Source organism: Anas acuta, chromosome 25 (genome assembly GCF_963932015.1).
Source record: "Anas acuta chromosome 25, bAnaAcu1.1, whole genome shotgun sequence".
NCBI classification, from domain to species: domain Eukaryota; kingdom Metazoa; phylum Chordata; class Aves; order Anseriformes; family Anatidae; genus Anas; species Anas acuta.
This window is the reverse complement of record NC_089003.1, coordinates 496,363-518,959: the sequence shown is the minus strand read 5'-3', so window position 1 is coordinate 518,959 and position 22,597 is coordinate 496,363. Positions and strand designations below refer to the sequence as shown.

Sequence of the window (22,597 nt, the reverse complement as noted above, 5' to 3'; positions counted from 1 at the left end):
AGAAAAGGCTTTTCTTGGTATGCAGCATCTACAAAGGGAGTTTTTGCACAAAATAGTCCTGATGTTTTACAACCCACATCCCAGCCTGCTTTACAATAGCCTCTTGTAATAGTTATGTACTTATTATCACATTTTAGTGCATTAAAAATACATTGGGCAAAGCAAATAACTTTAAAAAACAAATTTTACCAATGTGGAGCTGTAACATTAATTGCCAGGCTGTTTCTATGTCTGCTGCTTCCCTCTCTAAGCAATTGCTAGCATATCTCCAGCTGAAAAGGTAAGGGACAAAGCGAACAGCCAGGGGCTCTGCCTTCCTCCCGCTCCCAGCCCTGGGAGCAGCACGCACCCACGCTGCGCTGCTACGAGTTCCCTTGCATTGCACTTCTCTTACAGAAACCTTGAAGGCCCCCAAATACAAACAGCGTGTGCCTTCCTGAGTGCGCTTCTGCTTTCCTGCATGCCGATGAGTAAGGTTTTGTTCACAACAGATATAAAAGGAAAGAGTATTGAGGAGCTGCCGGGGGTTCAGTCCTGTACTGGAAGCCTCTCATGCAGCCTACTTGCGCGGGGACGCAGCCGCTGACGCTCCCAGCCCCGTGTGGCACCAGACATCAGCAGAGGACCAGCGATCTCCCCCTGCGCTCCTTGCATAAAAAAGGTCTCAGTCACACAGCTCGCAGCTGATTTGCAAAAGTTGTTTTACATTACGGTTACAGCCCTACATCTATTAACTCATAATAATAGGGTTATAACAACAATTTTTAAAAATAAGACAATGAAGTCATACTGATAGAATAGGCCATAAACAGGGATCTATAGCCTGCTTATTGCTTTGTAATGATGAAATACGAGTTACTCTCAGTTAGCTAGAAGCAGAATTATTATTTTTTTAAGCTGCATTTATTAAATAAATTATCTGTAAGTTCTGTTGTCTGGAAGATACCACACATCACTGGAACTTGGCAATTTGGCCCAGGTAGGGAAGAGAAGCAAGCAAAGTGCCAGCACTTTCCACTCAAGGTTCCCAGGGTACTTCAGACACTATAAAACTTTAAAACGTGGCACACCGTGTCCACAGATGAACAAATCTGATGCAGAGGGAAGGCACAAAGAGGTTGTCTTGCAGGTGAAGCAGAATCACATACAAGCTGAAAACACGCACTCCGCTCCTTACTCCCTATTCGGGTACCTGCAGAACCTCTCGGTCCTATTTCCCCCCCCCAGGAGCTGTGCAGGTATGGGACTCCCGTTCCTGGGCTCCCCCTGGGATGGCAGTGCTGCGGAGGATTGGGCCGTGTCTTCAAGGGCAGCACTGCAGCCACAAAAGCAGAGCTCTTGTGAGTTCAGCTCTCTTGAGGCACCTCTGCGGCTGGGATGAGGATCAACATTACCCCCAGGGCCTTTGACCCAGTAGATAATGCCACTCCTATTTGTATTTTCATTGTTTAGAGCAAGTGAGTATTTCCACAGCTGTTCTGAGGTCTCCAGAACTCGCAGTCAGGCCCTTCAGACACCTAAACGCAGGAAAGCAATTAAGCATATGCTTACGCGTGGTACTGATGACAAATCATTTTCTGTTCTGGAGCTTACAGAGAGAGACTGCATAATTATTTTTAAAATAACTTCCAACAGCAAACACCGGCATTTCTCAAGTTCAAAAAAGCTGAATCAAGACCTCTTCTGGGACACAAGACGACAGGGGCTTCACGAGAATGATAAAGGGAAGAAGATTAACTCCAGTCAACTGGCCTTCCCCACCCAGCCCTACCGGCACGAGACCTTTTCCAGTCTGGAGACTGACTGATGCTGCTGGGGCAGATGCCCTTCACCCAGATCTGGCCCCATGGTGCTGGGCACCACTCACAGCCACAGAAAGCCTTTTCCTTTCCTCCGGAGCACAAGGAAGAGTCGTGGCACAGAAGTGAATTACCCAAATGGCCACTGGGGAGTAGGAGGCACAGCACAGAGCAGCAATCGAATGTGCGGTCTCCCAGCCTCCACACCCGTGGCACCTCAGCAATTAACCCAGAGCAGCTGGCCCCTGCCTGTGCGCCCTGGCACGTGCTTTCCTGCACGTACCCTACAGCGTTATGTGTACACATAATGCAATAAATACATCTACAATAACATACTGCATACGGTGCAAGTGCACAACTCCAACTGGAGCAGAAATTACTCCTGCGTGCAGAACGTGTGCGCACAAACACCACTCGGCAGCTGCCCGGATTGCTGGTTGCCCATTTCAACAGGAAAGCACTCTGCAGCTCTCTGGAAATTCTGGGAAATGAAGAAATAAATTCAGCATTTGATAGCCGTAAAACTCAAAATGCACTGTATGAGTTGGATGGCAACAGGGAAGAGGCGGCAGTACAGTTCTGGGAGTTTCACTGCATGTTTTGAGCCCAGGATGTCAGCTCGGAGCTAGAATGCTTTGCAAAGGCCCGCTCCTGTTTGAGCTCTGAGAAGGGTTGTAGCAAAGCTTGCTGCCAGCTAGCTTTAAAGGAATTTGACACGGGCCAGGTAAGCAGCAATAACCATCACCACTTTATATACAGATGCATCACAAACAAGTACCTCACGTTTATTGCCTGGGACCCTCAAAGCTTTAAAAAGCAGTCAGTGTGCTTTCCTGCTACGTGACCCATGGGGAAACCGAAGCACGAGGGGGAGCAGAGAAGCGACCCAGCAGAGGCAGAACAGGGCCCCAGCCGTGCCGCGGTGCCAGCAGCCATCCCCCTTCTCGTGCCCTTGCACCAGCTGCGGACACCACGAGGAGTCTCGGGGAGAACAAAACTTTTTGCATCCTTGGGAGATGGGGCGCGGGATGAACTGCCCGAGCTGCTGCCGAATACAACCAATTTGTCTGAGGTTTTAAGGGCTGGGGGAAGGGGAGGATGGAGGAGGCCTGGACTATCTTTCGGGGTTGCCATGGCTGCAAGGTCATCCTTCCAGACTTGGCTCTACCAGCAGAGTTCAGACGGGTCAGCGTGTGACCGGCTCAAACCCCGAGGTTAAAAGTTCAAGCAGTGACGGAAAAACCAATATGTCCACGCAGAGTATGCCGTACAATTTATTTCAATTTACATCAAGCCATGCATATAAAATTTAGATAAATTCTATTCAGATCTGATGTTGCCTGACACACAATGTATGCAAACAGATGTCTTTGGGGCTTTCACTCAGCTTTAGGGAGGAGACAGGGTGCTAAGTTAATATATATTAATAACAAATATAAATGGGGGGGCTTTTTATTGTGTTACAGAAAAGCCGGACAGAGATTTTAGGTTTAAAAACGCCTGATTAAAAATGCCCGGTTTTAATTTTTTTCCTCCGTTTGTAATTTCCCAAGCTCTCCCGATCCACACGGTGTCATATTAAGAAAGATAATGAGTATTTACAACTGCAGCCCTGGTTGTCACTGCAGTTATAGCCTCTATTTATATCCCGTGCCACTTTCTCTGGATTCCCAGTGACTGATGGTTTTGATTTATATTTGAACGCGGTCCCCCCTCTCTCGCCTCTCCTTGAGCTCCCACCTTCGGAGCAAAGCGAGGTGGCTGCGGCTCGGCACCACGGCCACGAGATGGCTCCTGGACCCCTTCTCCAGCCGCTGCCAGCACAGGGGTCTGCACCGAGTCCAGAAAGGCACCGGGTGCACCGAGCCCCGCAGGGACCAGAGCTGCGAGCAGCCACAGCGCAGCACCGGGGCAGGAAGAGCCCCTGCTTCGGCCAGCGGCGAGCGCTCCCTAAACCTGCCTGCAAAGTCCCCCTAAAACTGCCCTTCGCTGCTTTTGTTTAAGGAATAATATGGGGGGGGGAAAGAAGAAAAGGGTGGGCCAGAATAAAAAATATATAGTAGGGCATGTGAAATGCCAGGGAAACAAGGTTCTCCCGTGACTTCACAGCAGCACAGTCCACCTGCCTTCCCCCAGGGCCAGCTCACCTGTGTGGGGCTCCAGGGGAAGGCTGGCAAGCAGCAGCAGGAGGGGAGCGAGGCAGAGGACTCGAGAGGCACCCCCTGTCCCTGGGGAGCTGCCCGAGGGCCCCTGGACACGGGGATTTCAGAAGCTGGTGCTGATCCAGTCCCCTGCAGGGCCGGGTCCCACTGTGCCTCTTCGGGCGGCTGCAGCTTCGCCCTATTGGGGACCTGCAGGATTAGGCTGAAATAATAAAATTTGAGTGTTCTGGAAATACACTGCAACCTTTTAGAGAAAATTAGCCAGATTGTTTCTGTAACTCATTTAATGTGAAACAGTCACACTTTAAGGGGTGCTCGAGTAGTCGACAGTAATAAGAAGCTGCTGCACTTCGGACGAATGAATTCTGCAATTATTTTTCAAAGGGCACTCGGCTGTACTACGCACGTACACGCTCCTGTGTCTAGAAGCACCATCCAGCTTCCCAAGATTTTCTATTTTATAAATAAAATAGACTTATATCAAGTTCCTTTTTTTCTAGCAGATAACCAGAAAACCGTTAAGCTCATTTTGGCAGCATTGCATAAGGCAGCAATTAATAAAATCAACTTGCTTAAAAAAGTTGTTTTTTTTTTTTCATTTAATCCAATCTCTTTTTAACATGCTTTCAGTGGTTAAAAAACAAACAAACAAACAAAAAAAAAACATGTTTTCAGGTGACCAATAATTTTCTAATAGTCATCTTTTACCTCCCTCAGCTTTTCTTCCTCCAGAAAATAATGAAAAAAATCATTTACAAATTCTTTAGTTAGCCCCATAAATTTGAACAAACGTACAGTCAGTTTTCTGTTAAGGCTAGACGACCAGAATTTCATACATCAGAATATAAATCCAATTCTCTTTACCTGCCAGAATTTCCTCGGAGAGCAATTCCAAGGTCACAAAGAATGGGCCAAATCCTGAAGTCTTTATTCAGTTTTATTTAGTAATTATTCTGACTTCACTGCGAATTTTGCCCGTGACCCGCAGTCCATACAAGTAATGCCTAAGTAATGGTTTAATAAAGACCTTGGCGCATTAAGGTAAGAATATTAGGTCAAATGGCAATCATCCGTCCAAGAGCACAAGTGTATGTTTGTGTTACAAATATATGTATGAAACCTTCCACATGTTCAGAGCAGTTGCTTATTCCAGGACAGGAAATTAATGATCTACCCACTTTTCAATGACTAAAAACGAGGGAATAAAACCATTTCAGAAGCCCTCAATTTCTCGATATGTACAAAGTGCCTTATTTTCATCATCCCTGTCAGTTATGACAAGTGCCGACTGGACAAATACCAGCTTGAATTCCGGCCATTCATTTCTATCCATGATGATTTGAGCAGGGGCTCAACTGCCTAAAATATATATGAGTTCTGTTTTTTCTACAGGAGGAACGATAAACTATAAAAACAAGACAGGAAGATTTCAGGATGCTTTGCAATGGTTATAGCTACTGCATTTCAGGCTCCAGTTCCACAAAATGGACATTTCCACCTTTACAGAGGGGGAGGAAAAAAAAAAAAAAAAAGGCAGCATTCGGCCTCTCAGCCCACCTCTCCCAAGATGTGCCGCTCACTTGCTGGAAGCCAAGTTGCAAGAAATAAGATTTACTGCAGCAAGAAGGTTTTACTGTATTTGTAGTGACTGTTTCTTTTATATCAGTTCCAGACTCCAGCTCATAGCATCCCTTGAAGAACAGATGTCCCAGAGAAGTGCAACCATTCATCCTAACAACAGTTTGGGGGGTCAGTCCCATAGGAGCCAGCAGCCGAGAGGGCTCTACAATTGGCATGAGAAATCTACTTTTCTGATGAGCCGGAGAATAATATAAAAACGGAGCATTGCTGTGAGCAAAAGACGCTAATTTGCTACACTACTGTATGTGGCTGGGGAGAGGCGGCAGGGGGGCAAGGGAGGTGCGAGAAAGAAGAGCGGGGATGGAGGAATAAAATTCCACAGTTACAGAATCAGTGTTCAGAACCTGCTCCCAGTTCTTCATCAGCATGAAAAATTACAACTGTAACCAGATTTTTCTCTGTCACCGGCGTAAATGTGCGATTACAGCTGTTCATATTTTCACTCTAATGAAGGGTTGCACATTTAAATGGTAAGATTTATTATATATTGTATACTGCCTATGTACATGCAAAACTGTTAACCGATGCCTAAAATGCTGCTTGTTTATTCTGGCATCAATTATCATTTTTCTCAATTTTTAAATAATAAAAAAGCCCATTTCAGCACAGACGGGTTTCTGTTTCTCCTGAAGAAGTAAACAAAACCACAAAATACAAAGGGGGGGGGGGGGGTCACAGAGGAAAACACAACGATGAAACGAGGGAGAGAAGCCCCAGCAGAGAGCAGGACCCGTCCTCAGCCCGGCGGGAGCAAGGCGCCGCTCGCCTGAGCTCGCCTCGGTTTTGCAGAGAGCCGGTACGAGGCCGGGTTCATAAACAGGTGAAATGATGGAGCTTATTGCAACGAACATCAGCGCTGAAACTAAATAACTGTGTTGCCATCTCAGTCCCGCTGAAAGACGGATGGTAAACTTGACCTGCCGCTGGTACTATCCGAGTGCCATTTTTTATCGCCCTTGGCCGCCCCCCCCGGCTGGGCGCGCTGCGTAAATGCCTGTGCGTGGTCAGGTCAGGCCCGGGCCCGGGTGAAACTCCGTTCACATTTGCATACAGGCGGGCGCTCACAATGAGGGCCCATCTGTTCCCGTCACCGAGTACAAATCGAGTGTCACCCAACTCGCTGCAAACGACAGCCGCACGGCCATTAGATGGAGGAACACTTAGCTCAGGTTACGGATATGGAACTGCTGATTTGGGTTTAAATACCTGATAACTGAAGACTTTTTATTGCATGCGAACAAAGAGTGAACCTTGAACTGATCGCGAGAGCACCCTGCTCCCCCGCGCTCCCACCCTTCACCCTCTGTCAGCCACACAAAGCTGCTGCGCATTTTTCCGGGCAAGAAACGAAACCAGATTAAAATGTCGCAGAATAGAACTGGTTACACAGAGTGCACGTGGGAGATAGGCCGGGGGCAACAGGAAAAGGGAGAAAAAGCTCGGTGGTGTAAACAGAAGGGGAACTCTGAACTTTGCATGCCCTTCGCCGTCATTAATATTGCTACGGCGCTGTTCCTTGAACTTCTGGTGAGCTCTGCCAGGGTGGACACCCATCCGTCCCCCTCCACGTAGGTCAGCACCAAAACCCTGCAGGTTACTTCCCCGATGAGGCCAAGCGACGTGACCCTGTGCTCGGTACAAGGCTCCCTCCCCAGGATGAAGCCATCGTGGAGACCAGCAGCGAGGCTCCGTGGCCGTGCGAGCAGAAGCGCGCTCACCGCCGGCATCGCCTCCCCCTGCCACAGGGGCCTCGCCCCCAGCCCTCCCATTACCAGCGGCAGCCCCAGCGGCCCGGCTGCAGCCCCCCGAGGCCGACCACCTCTGTTCCACAGGGCGGATTTGGTGGCTCACTCAAACCCGTAGCCACGGTCACTGCGAGGACCAGGCCGGAGGTCCTGGCGGCCTCACCGTAACGATGAGCCCACTTCTCTGCACTTATTCGTGCAATTAAAAGCAGCCCCTTGCAGGGCAGCCCCGGCTGTTTTCCCTCCTGCCCTTTTCTCCTGTGCCCAGGCACGCTGGAGCACTCCCTGCGCTACGGGCAGCCCGCCGTGCCCCCCGTCACACCACGACAGCCACTGGCACCAACTGGGCCCCATGTTTTCTGGGAAGAAAACAGATCTTTTGGAAGTATGAACATTTTTGTTCCACCAGAAACCTTTACGGGAAGCTGAAATCCTGCTGAATGCCCCCACCATGGGCAGCTTTCCCCACGGTTCATGGCCTGCCGTGGCAGCTGCCTCTGTAAAGTTCCCTAAACAAAGTGGGTATTTGCATATCACAGACAAGCCCCTTCTCAGGATGTCACCCATTTGCATGCAAGGTGGCTGCATGTGGCAGCGTGCTCCAAAGGGAAGAAAAAGAAAAAAAACGAACTACCCAAGGTTTACCCTTCTGTTGGCTCCTAAAGAAAGAAAGCCCCATTAAAGAGCTGTCACTATTTTAATTCCAGTTTTCCTACAGGGATATGATCCCATTCCCTTCCCCAAAAGATAAAGCAACTCGTCTGATAGAAATATTGGCTGCTTGGTGTGCGTGGGTGTTTTTTTCTTTTTTTTTTTTTTTTTTTTGTTAGGAGTGAACAGGAACTGAACCTTGAACTTCATTTACCCTTTGAACTCGTTACCTTTAAACAAAATTCCCCATGCTTTCCCTCTTCAAACAAATTTCATCACAATTACAGTCCCTTCCACTTCGCTTAAAGATATATAATCATTGACTTGACCTAATTACCTGGTGCAGGCCTTTCTCTACAAGGTGAAAGCCATATTGGTGTGAACAGAAGCTGACCCCTGTATTCTCGATACCCCAATTTTATTCTAATTATTGTATAGGAGGTTTTCCATCTTCCTCTGTCCTCCTGTTCCCTCCCCCCGGTTGCTATTTTGTTGCTGGCGCGTTCAGTGATGCCCTGTGGGTCGCGAGCTGCCTGGAGACAGGCTGCAAAATACATCTCGTGTGAAAAGCACGGGGCTTTTCCAGCTCCCTGCCTCACCGGGGAGCCAGGCGGCTCGGCTCTGCGCGGGAAGGGCAAGCGCCCTGCGATGGAAGCGCACGGAGCGGCTCCGCTCACCCGCACCAGCACGGCCCAGGGCAGCCTCGAGCCCCCCGCTCAGAGGAGGCCTCGCGCTGCAGCCCCCCGGGGGCTCTGCGCCCCTCACGCGGGGATTAAACGTGCTACCAGGGCAGGGAACCCGAGGCAGAGCCCGGCGCCGCTTGCTGCAGCCCCACAGCCAGGAGCCGGAGAGCTGGGTGCTGCCGGCCCCGAGCAAGGAGCACCCAGCTGCCAACAGCAGCCGCTTCCAGCCAGGTTATGGCTCCTCACCCTCATCCGGTGGATGTGCCAGAGTCAAATCACCTCGCACTCCTCTGACATCTTCCCCCTCGTCCTTTACCTTGCCTGCTTGCCTATCAAACCGTGAACTGGTGCAAAAGAGCTTTGATGCTGCGGTAGCACCACAAAGTGTCACTCTAATAATGAAGTTATCTTCCGGAAGACTAGGACAAGTCCATCGTGCCTTCTTGTATAAGGCTTACCGTGGTTCCCCACCTTCTCTGAAGACACTTTCTTATTTTCTTCTTTTTTTTTTCCATTAAAATAAAATTCAGCTGCAATGAGAGGATGGAATTTCCCATAACTGTCAGTAGCCTACTAATTTCTCATAGCATTCGGAGACAGAGAAAGGCTTAAATTACCTCTGCAATTCAAGATATTTTCTCTTATTCTTTAAAACCAATGAAAAAAATCTAACAAAATCAGCTCCAACATTAGTAAAGAGTCGCAGCAATTGACAAGCAGGGTCACTGAGAAATGGCACCTCCCTAACCTTCGCATTTGTCTTGGGTAATTGAAAAATAATTAGCAATTGCAAGAGGGTTCAATACCTAAGAGTAAACAAAGGGAAAAGGGTTACTCGAAGTCACGGTCCCATGGCCTGGGGCAGAGCATTTTCTCATCCACAAGGTGAGCATCCCCCTGTGAAATATTAACCACGGACTGGACAGGAAGCAGTGGGGAAGGCAGGTGCGTAAGGTCAACCGGAGCTGCTCTTTGCATTCAAATCCCTTCCTGCTCTCTCCAGTTTTATCAGCATCATAACAAAAGAAGAAGCAGAGACAGAAAGAGCCAACGCCGAATTGCACAGATAGGTGGTGCGCAAACCTCGGTTCTGTGTCAAAGAGGTAGTGCATCCATTTGTTATGGTCTCTTGGCGAGAAAGGCCATGCTCAGATGCCCTGGAGCTCCACTGTAATAAATAGACACTGAAGATTAAAGGAGCAAATCCTACCACCTGCCCCAAGCCTGAACCCACAGATTTAGCATACTGGGGTACCCAGGAGGGATGGAGGCTTTGTAGACAACAGAGCTATAGCCATTTTATGGCAGTTTCTGCAACCTCGGGGCTTGTGCGCGTGCCCTCGCGCAGGCAGCTCGGCTCCCCCGCTGATCGGTGAGCCCGGGGGGCGGACGGGAAGTCCCGGGGGGCAGCGCACTGCCCGCCCGTCCCAGCAGCACCCCGGCCACCATGGGATCAAACGGAGGAACCAAAACCCAAAGTCACCACGCTCCGCACTATTGTCCTTCTTCTCCCAGAGTTCTTTGATCCGCAGCAAGTTTGCATATCAAAGAAAAGAAGCAAAGGAGAATATTCAAATCGGGCTGCTGTCTGGCCTCGTTTTCCCTTGGTAGGGCTGGTTAGTTTTCCATTGCAAAAGTGTGTGTGTTTTTCAAGTGTCTTGCTTTTCTTTTCTCATGTTGTTTTCTTTTATTATTATTATTGAGTGGCTTTGAAAGACCTTAAATACAAAATTGAAGCGTTTCTGATCCACTTATTCAAATTGCATTTGAAAAGAAAAGTTTGTTGTTCTGGAAACCCATCTTAAGAGGAGTGTCACCACCCTGATGTTTGCTGGATGACAAATGTAGCTAGGTGTGGGCAGCACAGAATTCTCACCCACTCAGGAGATGCCACCACAGCTCGAGGAGCAGAAGTCATGCACGGCTCCTACAGAGACTACTCAGGTAACCACGGGCTTCCTGGACTAGCGCTAGGACACAGGTGCAAGCACTGAAGGGGACAGATGGATGTATTCCATTTACATGGAGTCTTAGAGGAATTACAATAATAAAGTTTCCAAACATTGCAAGCGATTCCTTCTAATCATAGCAGAGATCTAAGAAGTATGGAGAGGGCAATAATCAAAGGTAGGACCGAAGTTTAAAAACACAATACCAAGGTGAAATTGAAAAATGCTCTGGCAAATCTAATGTCACGCTCATAAAATAACAGAACAGATGAAAAAAAAAAAAAAATAAAAGGGAGTAAATTACTTTATGAGCACCTAGGAAATAATTGCTTTCTTAGCAACAAGCAACCTTTGGGTTTGCAAAGCGCAAATGACCTTAGGCACATATGGTCAGCCTTTCTGATCAAGCAACAAAATTAGCAGATGAAGGGTAATGTGGAAGATGCAATATATCTAGAGACTTTACTGAGCGTTTGATGTGGTGCCACAGCAAATCTCACTGAAAAAAAATTAATTTACCTCAGCTTGGATAGAAGCAATCGTCACAGACTGAAAATTGGCCCAAGGGCCACAGACAAAAGCTGGTGATAAATGGCTTTCTGTCATGTGGGGGAGAAGCGTCTGCGTTGGGGTACTGCAGGGTATTAGTCCCCATTTTATCTAAGGCAAGTAAACAGTCCATTAATTCAATGAGCAGGAAGACACTAAATTAGGTGGTAATGCAAATATCAAGTGAAAGCAGAGGAAATAATAGTAGGGGACACAGAGAGGTTAGGAATATGGAGAGAATAATGAAATGAGATTCAACCCACTAAAGAATAAACTAGGGTAACAAAAAAAGTAATTCGGAGCACATTCAGCACCAGGGAATGCTGCGAGGCAAACAGGAATAAATAGAAATTTGCAATGTAATTGACGATCTCAAAAATAAATTGGGCAGGGCCACTTAAAAAGTAGCAGCATATCGTGGGTCACTGAGAGCCAGGCTGCTCCGTCAGAAGCCCCGGTCTGTTCAGGTGAATGTCACCTGGTAAAAGTGCCACCGTGCACGGGGTGAGGGACCTCTGCCACCAAGTGAGAGGAGTGGAGTCAGGATAACAGTGGGCTTCTTCCAGCAACGAGGCAACATCAGCACAGGCTAAATCTCAGCACTGGATCCACCCTGATATCTTGGCAACTCACACCGAGCACTCACACTGAGCACACGAACAGCGGGCACAAGAACAGGATGGCAGACATGTCCCTCCAAGGTCACGGGCATGAGATGCCTGCACTCATCCTCTAGTCCACGGCTCCCTGGAATAATTAGGTTTATTTTGAAGCACAATGATAAGTAAATCACTTCTCTAAGAGTTTTACCACTGAAGATGCCAGCCTCAGCTCTCATCCACGTATCCATTCCAGACAAGGCCAGAAAACTGGTCTGAGTCAAAGTCAGCAAGTCAATACACCAGAGACAAATTACAAGTCTCAAAACTTACAGGACACCTAAATTCACACCTTTATAACATCCACTAAGTGACATGTGCAGCACTAATCTTTAAGGGTATAAATACCTATAGAGAACATCTTGAATAAAGTTAAGGAAGCAGAAATCGGGGCAGATTTGAAAGCTTCACTCTACCAAACGTGTTTCCAGTAGATGCCTGCAGGCCACAGCCTTTGGGGGACAGCAGAGTTCTGTCTTTTTAGGTAACTAAGAGTAGGTAAAACAAAGAGACAAGTTATGGGGGTGGACAGCATCACCCTCTATATTCAAGGACTGACACCAACCACCTGACTGCTCCCAGTCTTCAAGGAAAGTTCATCCCTACCACGCGTGTCTTCTTCACACACCCCATGCATCAGGTGTTTATCAGGAGAGGCAGAGTGCTTCCAGGATCTGGAAGGAGTTCAGAGAGTACTGGGAGCTTCCCTCCACTAAATTTTGTCCTCCCTTGGTTTTTGTGGCTTCTCTGCCCATCTGCTAGCCCCTCCTAGGCATCTCTTTTGGCAGGCCCTTGCTGCCCTCGGTGTAGGACTGTCTCAGCACTGAATGCCTTTGCCCCAGGTACTATCCATTTAAAGTTAAAATAAACTTCCGATTCCTTCCCCCAAATTCCATTATCTCTGTGATGCTTTGATCCTCTGCAGAGTATTACCAGACCATTCATATTTACAGCAGACCAAATCTCATTACTAAATGCAGAATGGCTCTTTGGCCAGAGAATCTGAGCGAGGCATTTGAGGCTCCTAAAAATTAAGGTGCTGTCCCCAGTTACATCACAGGCTCTTTATCCCACCTGGGTCCATTTGCCTGCACTGCACACCAGCCCTAGCACAGTGGGAATTACTTCTTTTACTCCAATGACTGACCCTTACTTACAAGTAGTCTAATGCTCTCCTTTCCCAAGTCCTTGATTTGTCTAGCAAGCTCTTGGGGTTTGTGCCGGCAAGGAAGTCAAGGCTTCTTTCTCCAAAGGCTATCCAAGTGCCAGAGGCACCTCTGCACTGCTCTGCTGCTGGGAAGGTGCCACTGTGAGGGTAACTCGGTTAAAAACCAAGGCCGCAAACACACAGCCCTGGGTGATGGGATGTTTGAAGGAATTGATCTATCTGCCAGAGTGTTTGTTCACGCACAGAGTGAGGGTGGATAGAGGAACAGCAGCAATTCACCAATTTCAAACAGCAGCTCCCACTTTAACCTATGAGTGCAGGGAAAAAAAAATAGTGGTGAAGCTTTGTAACCAAATAAAGAGAGCTGTGAGCTCAATAACAGGCATTATCCTATGGCAAAGATTTTGTTATTGTTGAGTACTGATTCCTTTATCTCTCGGAGACAATCAACCTTCAGCCAGAGGAGTCTAACCTTAAAACCCCATAACTCAATTTTACATAGTGTTAAAGTTTGGGGGGATATTTGTCAGTGCTGGAGCTGATACAATCAGTCTGGAGGACCCTAGAACAAAGAGCAGTGGGTGAAGAGCGTGTCACCTCGGCACACATTCGTTTCCTTGATGAACAAGGAGCTATTAGTTGGCGAGAAAGCATTATCAGGGTGAAGGATGATGCCGATTGTTTCGGCTGCTCTTCCTGTGACACTGGATTAGAACGTGAAGTCCCAGTGGTTGCTCAACGCCCCACTGGCTGTGCCCCCACCGCACGCAGGTACGTGCCCAAACACTTGCAGCTACCCTGCAGCACGGACCAAAAATCAATTTGGACATGCAATCTCTTTCAGCTGCCACATCTCTCAGAGGGTTAAACAATAAAAGTTTAACTTGTTTTAAGAAGTACTTCATCACTGTAAGCCTTAAACAAAGCTACTCTTTAAAATACACATGAGCACATAAACACAAAATCGCCTTCTTGCAAAGCGACAATGACAGAACATCCAACGTCGGCTCTTTGCTCGTGTAACGCAACCGGCAGGTACAACAGCTCTAGGGAAAACTAGGGAAAAGCCTGCTGAATAAAGTTATACTTGATTACTTACATTTAGAGGAGAAATAAAAGAAATGAAAAGTAAAAAAGGCCTTTTCTTCCCTCCAGTTGTCCTTTAACACACTTCACTTCAGAATTTATTATAACCAGTGTTTAAAAATTAAATTCTTCAGGACAGTGGCTTTATTTGTGCACATTGTGATTTTCAGCACTACATAACCTGAGTAATAATTTAATGTATTCCCCGTGGCTCACATTGAAGCAAATATTTATGTACATGCCTAAGTCACGCTGAAGTCAGTAGTAGTTTAGCATGTGTTAATGTGTATATATAGCATGGGCTTTTATTGCCATCCAGACCATTTCTCTCAGCTGGGAATTTTGCATTTCAGGACTTGTTAGTGTTTTGAGATTGATCCTGCAACACACTGGCACAATCACCATTATCCCCATGGGCAGTTCCACCCAGGTGAACATACAATAGTCTAAACTCGTTTGTAGGACAAGGCTATTTTTATTTGGAACATATCTTGCTTTTACCCACAAGGGAGAAAGGCCCCCACGGGTCTGTGGGCACAGGTACCAGGAATTTGGGAAAAGCACTGTTTAGTTTGCCGTTGTGTCCTCAAGTTGTCACACAAATGTGTCCTACCATGAATGAAAAGAAGTTTACCCTGGTTTCAGAGAAGTCACCTCGTCATTCAAGTAGAGGAAGAGCCTCCTTTGTTTCCCCTGCTAATGATGTCATTACACTTTTCCATTTTCTAATAAGTTGTTTTGTGTGTTTTGTTTTTTTTTTAAAAAGTATCTTTGCCAACCTCAGTACATTTCAAGTGTGTAATCTACCCTTTAGATCATCTAAATCTAACCATTTCTTACACCTGTCTCTGTTGAGGTACACACACAGAGCCCTCCCACCAAATATTTTACCTTACTATTCATACATTTGATGAGAGCAGAAAGCACAAGATCTGCACCCAGCGCCCCACCGCGCTCAGCCCCCGGCGCTGCTGCAGGAGCAAAGCACCATGTGCCACGTTGGGCGAGGGCTCTGGCTCCTGGGGCTGCATCTGCATGGGCACAGGGGGCAAAGAGCCACAGCCCCGAGCCCCACACCTCTCCTTCTACCCTGCAAGCCTCACGCTGAGCAGCGGTGCCGCGCACTCCACGAGGGAGATACTCTAGTGCCTGCTAACTTAGGAAGCCGGAATGGCTTTCTTTTAGAAAGGGCAGCAGAGAAGCTCTAATGAAGTTCCAGCTGACGCTCTGTTAACTTGCATTTCCTGCATATCATCCCTCTGCTGAGCAAAATATAGAGACACAAAGCGTTTATGCCTTAGATTTACATAGTCATGAATAAAAAGGCCTTTCGGAAGCGGGTGCGTTAGTTATCCCAGCCCCCACGTAACTCGCACACTGATAATTCACAGGCTGGACAGGGGCAACGATCAATTCTCCACAAGAAGGCTGCTGATGGCCGGCACATCCCCGGAGCGTGCACCCGGCAGCGCTGCGCCCGCTCCCGGGAAATCGTCCGCGGCTGAGGGCAGCTCCCGCTGCAACCCCTTCTGAGCTGCGACCGTAAGCCAGCGCTTCCACACAAGCTCTCTGCTGTTAAGCATCTTACTAAAAAATCCAAAGAACATCTTGTTGTTAAAGACTGTCCTCGAGGTATGGGAAGTAAATCTTTCTATCCAATCCTGCACTTGTAAAACAAGGAAGATTTTGATCCTGCTTGTCCCTGTTGGAAAAGCAGGAGGGAGTCAGGACTCTTACTTTAGAAAATCTGCATTCGTAGGGTAGTAGCATTTCACCCAAGTCTAAGCAATTTGAATTATAACTTGTCTGAGGTTCTGCAGATTTAAACTGCTGAGATTCTACATCATGTTTCATAACACTTTGTTGTTTGCTTGTTGTGGTGGTGTTTTCTGTTGTTTTTCTTGGTTTTGGTTTGGTTGTAAGAGCCCAAGCTCTTAAGGAAACAAGGAATCACTGGAGAATCTCAGCTTAAAAACCAAACATCCCAGTGGTTAGTCAAAAAATCTTTCCAAACCACACGCCAAGGCACGTAACACCCAATGGCACTGACAGAACCATGGACACATTATGTTGCATAAAACAACCCATACTTTTAAAGCCAGCATTTGAATCTTGAGGTTGACAGTCCTCAGTTGCAAATAACCACCATGATACCGCATGCCATGTAGCTGGAGGAGCTTAAAGGATAGGCTGGACCAAAACATTTTGGGGCCCAAGCTGGTTTGCATCAGGATCACTTCTAAAAGCAGCGCCCATGAGGCACCAGCCAGGGCCCTCCTGAGAGAGCCAAGCTTCAGCCCAGCGCCGGGCTGAGCCTCAGCAGGACACAGCCTCCGGTCCTGCCACTGGTCAGCACCAACGCCTGAGGTTTCAACACTTCACAAAGAAGAGCTGCTTTTATGGGGTGCAGGGGAAGATGAGGGGGGAGATTAGATGAGACAGAGAAGGTTCTTGCAGTCACCTGCTCTTCTGCACACCCTTAGCACAACAACAGCCTCTCAGACCGACTCCTGAGTGTCTCAAAGGAAAAACGACTCTGAGCTCAAAACAGGCACCCATGAAACCGCAGACTCGGTTGGGTGCCCTCAGGATCAGCATCTGTAGCTCGACGTGCGCAGCTGCTGGGCGCTGCCGCCACAAGTCAGGATTTCTGCAGTGATTACTTGTACTACAGTTTTCTGCAGCTGTAAAATCCCAAATGAGAACACGAAGCCACTTTGTGTTGGGGCTTGGTTTGTTTTAAATGAAAGCTGAAAATCTTGCCGGCGTTACTCTTCCCACCGCTTGTTTGCTACAAAGGTCTGGGCTCCCCTATGCACCACACACATCTATTTCTGGCAGCCTGCGAGCCACCCACCCTCCTCCCCTCCACCCCAAACTAATAAAACTTCATACAAAGGTGAACTGAACTGCTCTGCATAAACTACAGCCAAACCTTTTGACCAGACCGAGCACCGTTCCAGGAACTTATTTGTACAGTGCCAGGGACATTATCACACGGGGCCTCAAAGCGCTGTTACGGTGCATTTCCATTCAGAAAGCGCTACCTCCAAGCACACGACCTCCGCGGCGTTAAGGAGGTTTGCCTGCTTTACAGTACCAGGACATAAATATAACTGTTTTTTTTTTAAGCATTTCTTCTTATATGGGTTTTTGCCTTTTCTCAGCCCCTTGGCAGACCTCGCACCGGGCGGCTGAGACCTGCAGCAGGCGGCCCGCGGCCTCGGGGGGGTTCTGCGGCCCCCATCTCGCTCCTGCGGCCGCGCCGGGGGTCGCCTCCAGCCGCCCCCGCAGCCGTCGAGCCCGGCCCCGGGCCCCTTCCCTCGGCGGCGAGGGACGAGCCGTGCCCGCGCCTTGCCCCGCCCGCACCACCAGGGGGCGCCGCCGAGCCCCGCCCGGCCCCGCCCGGCCCCGCGGCCGCAGCCCCGCTCCCCGCTCCCCGCTCCCCTCCCGACCCGGCCGCGGGCGGCGCAACCGACCGGGAGCGCGCGGCCCCCCCCGGGGTGCGGGCGGCCGCCGGCAGCCAGTGCGGGACGCGGCGCCCCTCGCAGCCTCCGCCCCCGCCTTCAGCGTCGAGTCTCCTTTTGCCTCGCTCCCCTTTCCCCCGCGCCACTGGGGCGCAGTGAAGCACCATCTCGCCTGCCAGCCACCGCAGCTTTTAAGATAAAAGCCATTTTTAGCGAGTTTTTATAAAGCGAAAGGAATTTTTGCCAAAGGAATTGATTTTAAGACAGTATTCAAAACAAAACAAAACAAAAACACAAAACGGAAGGAGCTGTATGTTACCGTGTACCTGTTTTACAAAATAAAACCCTGCCGATGATGTGGCACCAGCAGCACAGCCACAGGGCAGGGGCAGGGGCCGCAGCAGCCCTCACCCCCCAGCTCCCTGTGAGCTGCCTGCGCTGGCACCGGGCACATCCCTCAGCTCCTGCCTCAGTGTCCCTCCAGGAAGACATCAGAGGCTTTGCGATGGTAGAAGCACTGCTAGAGAGCCATGAAAAAGACAGAAAACTGAGGAAGCGACATCTCAAAGTGCGCAATACTTTAGATGTGTGCCACTCCTACCCCAAGGAAGCTGTGGTACCTTACACCTCGGCAAAATGAAAGCAATGAACGCCGGCAGACAGATCTACCAGATTAAGAGAGAAAATATCTTGAAAAGTCTCCAAGTGGTCTGAGCAGGGTGCATGACATGGGAGGCGTCTCACCAGAAATACTCATCATCATAACAGCACTCTGCACTTACACAGAGCTCCACAGCCTCCCAGCACTGTACAAACATTAGCTTCTTAATCACTCATTAGGGACAATCCTATAGAGCAGGGCCATGCCTCATTGAGTAAAGTCATCCCCAACTCGCACAGCCCCTCTTGCTTCCTCCAGAGACAACTTTAAAGGCTCTCTCAGATTCCCATCACAAGTTCAGGGGAAGAATGGAAAAGTCTCTTCAAAATGAAAGCGAACAGTGGGGGCATTCCCCTGCCTGCACTCCCCCGTTTTTCCTGGTAAGGAGAGGCAGAAGTGAGCATCATTGCAGCCAGAGATCTGCTTCCATCAAAGCCTTGAATCGATAAAGTTTGGGAATTTGGGAACGCAACAGACAGCATCCTTTAACAGGACACGCACCTGAGAACATAGCCTCTTATTGCAAAACAGAGCTAAGAAGGGATGGAAAAAAGCCGCAGGAATTGTAAGTTTGTTCCTACAGGGCCAATTTATTCTTCTGGCCATAGCTAGATGGATTACCTGTTCTACCTGAGAAGCAGCAGCTCTCGGTCACTTATGTGTGTGACAGCAGCACCCCAGGGAGCCACGGTTGGCCAGGCTCACTGCTAGCACAGTCAGAGAGCCTGCTCCAGGGACCTTCCTGGCTAAACAGAAATAGGAGCAAGAAGGGGCAGAGTAAAGGTGAAGGCAACCCAATGCAGGGAAGCCAACACAACCTGCAAAGAGGAAAAAACAGTTCACACAATCCTAAAACATTCTGATTTTCCCACAAGGGATGTTGTAACTCAGAAATGAAAGCTGTTTGATACACCCGTTAGCTTAATCCGCCTTCTTGGAAGTAACGATTTAAATCCTCGTGAGACTGACTTCATATTCATTTAAAAAAAAAATCATTGTGCCTTCTTTACAGTTCTGCAGCAGACAGGCTGCACACCTCACTGAGAGCCCACTGAGATAAATGTTACAGGGACTGGACGTGGGGGTCCAGACCCAAACGAGGGCAATTTTAAGTTTCCTGACAATTTTAAGTTTTCCCAGGGCAGCCCAGCTCTTAGAAGAAGCCACAACTCCACACCTTTTTTCATGCTGCAGTTACTAGCTAACGATCAGACCAACCTTGTCTCTGATCAGTCTAAATGAATCAATACATACGGCAAATACACCTAGTGCTTTGCACTGCACGAGGAAGCTTTGGTGCCAATCAGCCCTTATGGCCTCATCCCAAATAAATCCTTATCGCTCTGTGTTCTTGACTAATGAGCAACGATTCACTAACAGAAGTAGGAGTAGACATGAAAGAGTACATTGAGCAGGAAGAGGTGGAAAAGAGAAACTGAAAGAGAAAGGATGAGGAGAGGGGAGTAAGAAAGCACCGTGGAAAGTACAAGGGAAGTGGAAGAGAAGGAAGAAATAAGCTCTGCGGGAACGGGGAGATTGAGAATCCAAATTTTGAGACCAAAACAGTCAATCCTTCAGTGGGGACCAAAGATAACCCCTAAGATCAGAACCGTCTCAGCTCTGTAGGCTTCAATTTCAATAGCGTATCACAAATTCATCACTCCTAAACCACCACTCACAAGCAGAAGCAAACATCACAGCACCTCTTTGCCCAGAAAACCTCCCCTCCACCTGACATTCAATGCTTTGAATACACCCTTGGCCTCAGCATGCCAGCTCATGTCCACCTCTCAGCTGGGAGTGCTTCTACACTCTTGGGAAGAGGGAGCCCCAGTTCCCAAGTTCTAGAAAGTCCCCAAAAAAGGCTCTCCTGGCCAAGACAATTTAAAGGGGTCTAATCTTCAAAAGGTGGAGTGAGACAAAGTATGAGAAGACATAACCCCTTTGAAGTGCGAGGTTGAGCATCCGAGAAGAAATGGACCCCGAAGTTGCAAGTTAACTTTGGAAAATGCTAGCCACTTGCCAAATTCTGCTCTTTCCCATCACTGTTGTTTATCCAAAAGAGAACGACCAATTCCAACTTGCACCATGCATTTGTCTTCAGCAATACCAAATTAAATTGGGGATTGCTATAACATTTTACAGTCATTGATTATAGTCACCAGTCAACAAAAAAATGTCTCCAGCATTATAAGATGGATGAAACAGAACAAGTCACGTTAAATTGCACTTACCTTTCCATCCTCTTCGCATAAGGACTTCAAAAAACATCAGTGACTTACCATCATCTAGGAAGTCTGATGGAAGTGAGACATCAGATGTCATGGAAGGGGCCAAACTCCAGCTTTGATTTTCATCAGAACTGTCTTGTCCAAAGCCAGCATCATGCTGATCCTCTCCTAGAAAGAAGAGAGCTTGATTTTAGTGAAGAGGACATTCCTAAATCCAAATTTTACTTCCTATGCTGATACGTGTTTCCTCCTGATTCTCACCTTCCACTGAGATTCTCTATGAAACCCTAAACCACTTTTCCAGGTATAAGGCCAGATTCATCATTTAGGGACAAGCAGCATATTCTTGCTTCATGAACACTCATGCTGCATATGTACGGATTTCACACTTGAAGGGCATACAAGGAGGAGGCTGGAAATACTAGGCTCTGGTAGTTTGGCCCCAAAACCTGTTCAACTCATTGCTCTTGTGCTCAGTACATGATCTCTGTGAAAAGGATCCATCTGTGAAAAGGAGCAATATACTACCAAATTCACTAGAATGAAGAATCTTCTTACACTGTAAAAAAAATCTTTGAGATCCTCAAATAAGAGGGTAGTAAGGGAAAAAAAAAAACCTGACTCCATGTAATTACAGAAACATACAAGTTGACAAAGCAACGTATCTGTGTGGAGGCAGGAGCAGTTACCTCCCCATAGGAGATGTTGGGCTGAATTTTACTGTGAACAGACATTTTGCTATGGATTTGTTACCAATACTGGATGTTATGCAGAAGGCACTTAGATAACTACAATGAAAGATGTTAACTTAAAACTTTCCTATAAGCAGAGCACACGTAGCCTACCCATAGAAGAAAATGCTACACAGCTCACACAAAGCAGAAGAGTTGTCTTTCAAGCTTTTGCCTTTTTTCCTGAATACACACGCCCCAGACTGCTGATAACAGAGGTAAAGACAGCTGGCTACTCTTTCAACACACAACAAACAGCAAGAAAGGTGAGTTTTCAGCTGATGTTAATTGTGTTCAAACACTAAAAATTAAGTTCCAAACAAGTTTTATCTAAGCAAACAGAGGAACTGCACCCCATAGTTTAAATCAAGCACTGATGAAAGGGTATTGAAGGCCTGGAGCAGGAGGTTACAACACTCTTCCTCCCACCAGCAAGAAACGCAGTGGAGACCCTGTCCTCAGCTGAAGAAAGGCGACATAGTATTTTGGAAGTTTTATTTTCAACATCACAGGTTGCAGCCTTCCCTTGCTTTCTCTGAGCTCAGAGCTCTGAGACCCCTACGTCTGCATTCAAGGGCTGAACTCCAGTCCTTCACCACAATGAACAATCTGGCTGTGAAGAGCATAATGCATACAAGATTGCCTGTCCACAGAACAGTTACTTAAAAAAACAGATCACCATGAGTGCCAGATATTATGATAGTCTTGCTGATATTACAAGCTCAAAGGTCTTAAAAGGATATAGAGAGAGATTTGAAAAAGATTTGGCTTTGTGATATTTACCAAAGGCCTGTGGGAGTCAGTGACATAAGAGAGGTGCCTCTGGCAGCCTGTCCTTTCAGATACTCTTAACTTCCCTAACAGGGTAAGAACCTCAGATGTAGCATGTCATTATCAAATCTTTTCCCAAGTCTATGTTTACTTGCTTCCAGCAGCCATCTCAGCATGCAGTGCAAAACATCTGATTCAGGAAAAAAAATAAATTCAGAAAACATTTTTTCTCCTTTTGGAAGGTGCATCATTCAGCATCTGCATTACCAACCTCTCAGGCCAAGGAGAAAGCTGCAGGCCCCCAGCCCACAGGGCAAGCTTTAATTCCTGCTGCAGGATCAGAGGTAAGTGGAAGTAGTACTGCAGAGGGTCTTCCATCCACAGACTACTTTTAGGGAAGTCATGCAGGATAAGCAAAGCACGTTCCTCTATGCTAAAACAACGTGAAATTCACGCATGCACCTCCACGAGGAAAGAACAATTAGCTATTAAAAAGCAGAGACTCAAATCCCTTGCTCCGCTGGCCAGACTCTGGCCACTGGAGCGCATCCGTGAGCGCACCACTGACTGCCTGACCTTGGAGAAGTCATTTCAGTGCTGTGCTCAGCTGTGTGTAAGAAGGGGATGTTTCTTCCTTGTTTTAC

At 47.7% G+C, this 22,597-nt stretch overlaps 1 protein-coding gene across 5 annotated transcripts in view; it reads right to left on the bottom strand.

The window, feature by feature from the left end:
- SKAP1 (src kinase associated phosphoprotein 1) overlaps positions 1-22,597 on the bottom strand; it is a 142,870-nt gene that overhangs the window by 91,511 nt on the left and 28,762 nt on the right. For all 5 annotated transcript variants that reach the window (XM_068660677.1, XM_068660676.1, XM_068660675.1 and 2 more), the window contains one exon: positions 20,503-20,619. In XM_068660677.1, coding sequence (XP_068516778.1) covers positions 20,503-20,619 — 117 coding nt within the window. The remainder of the gene's footprint in view (positions 1-20,502; positions 20,620-22,597) is intronic.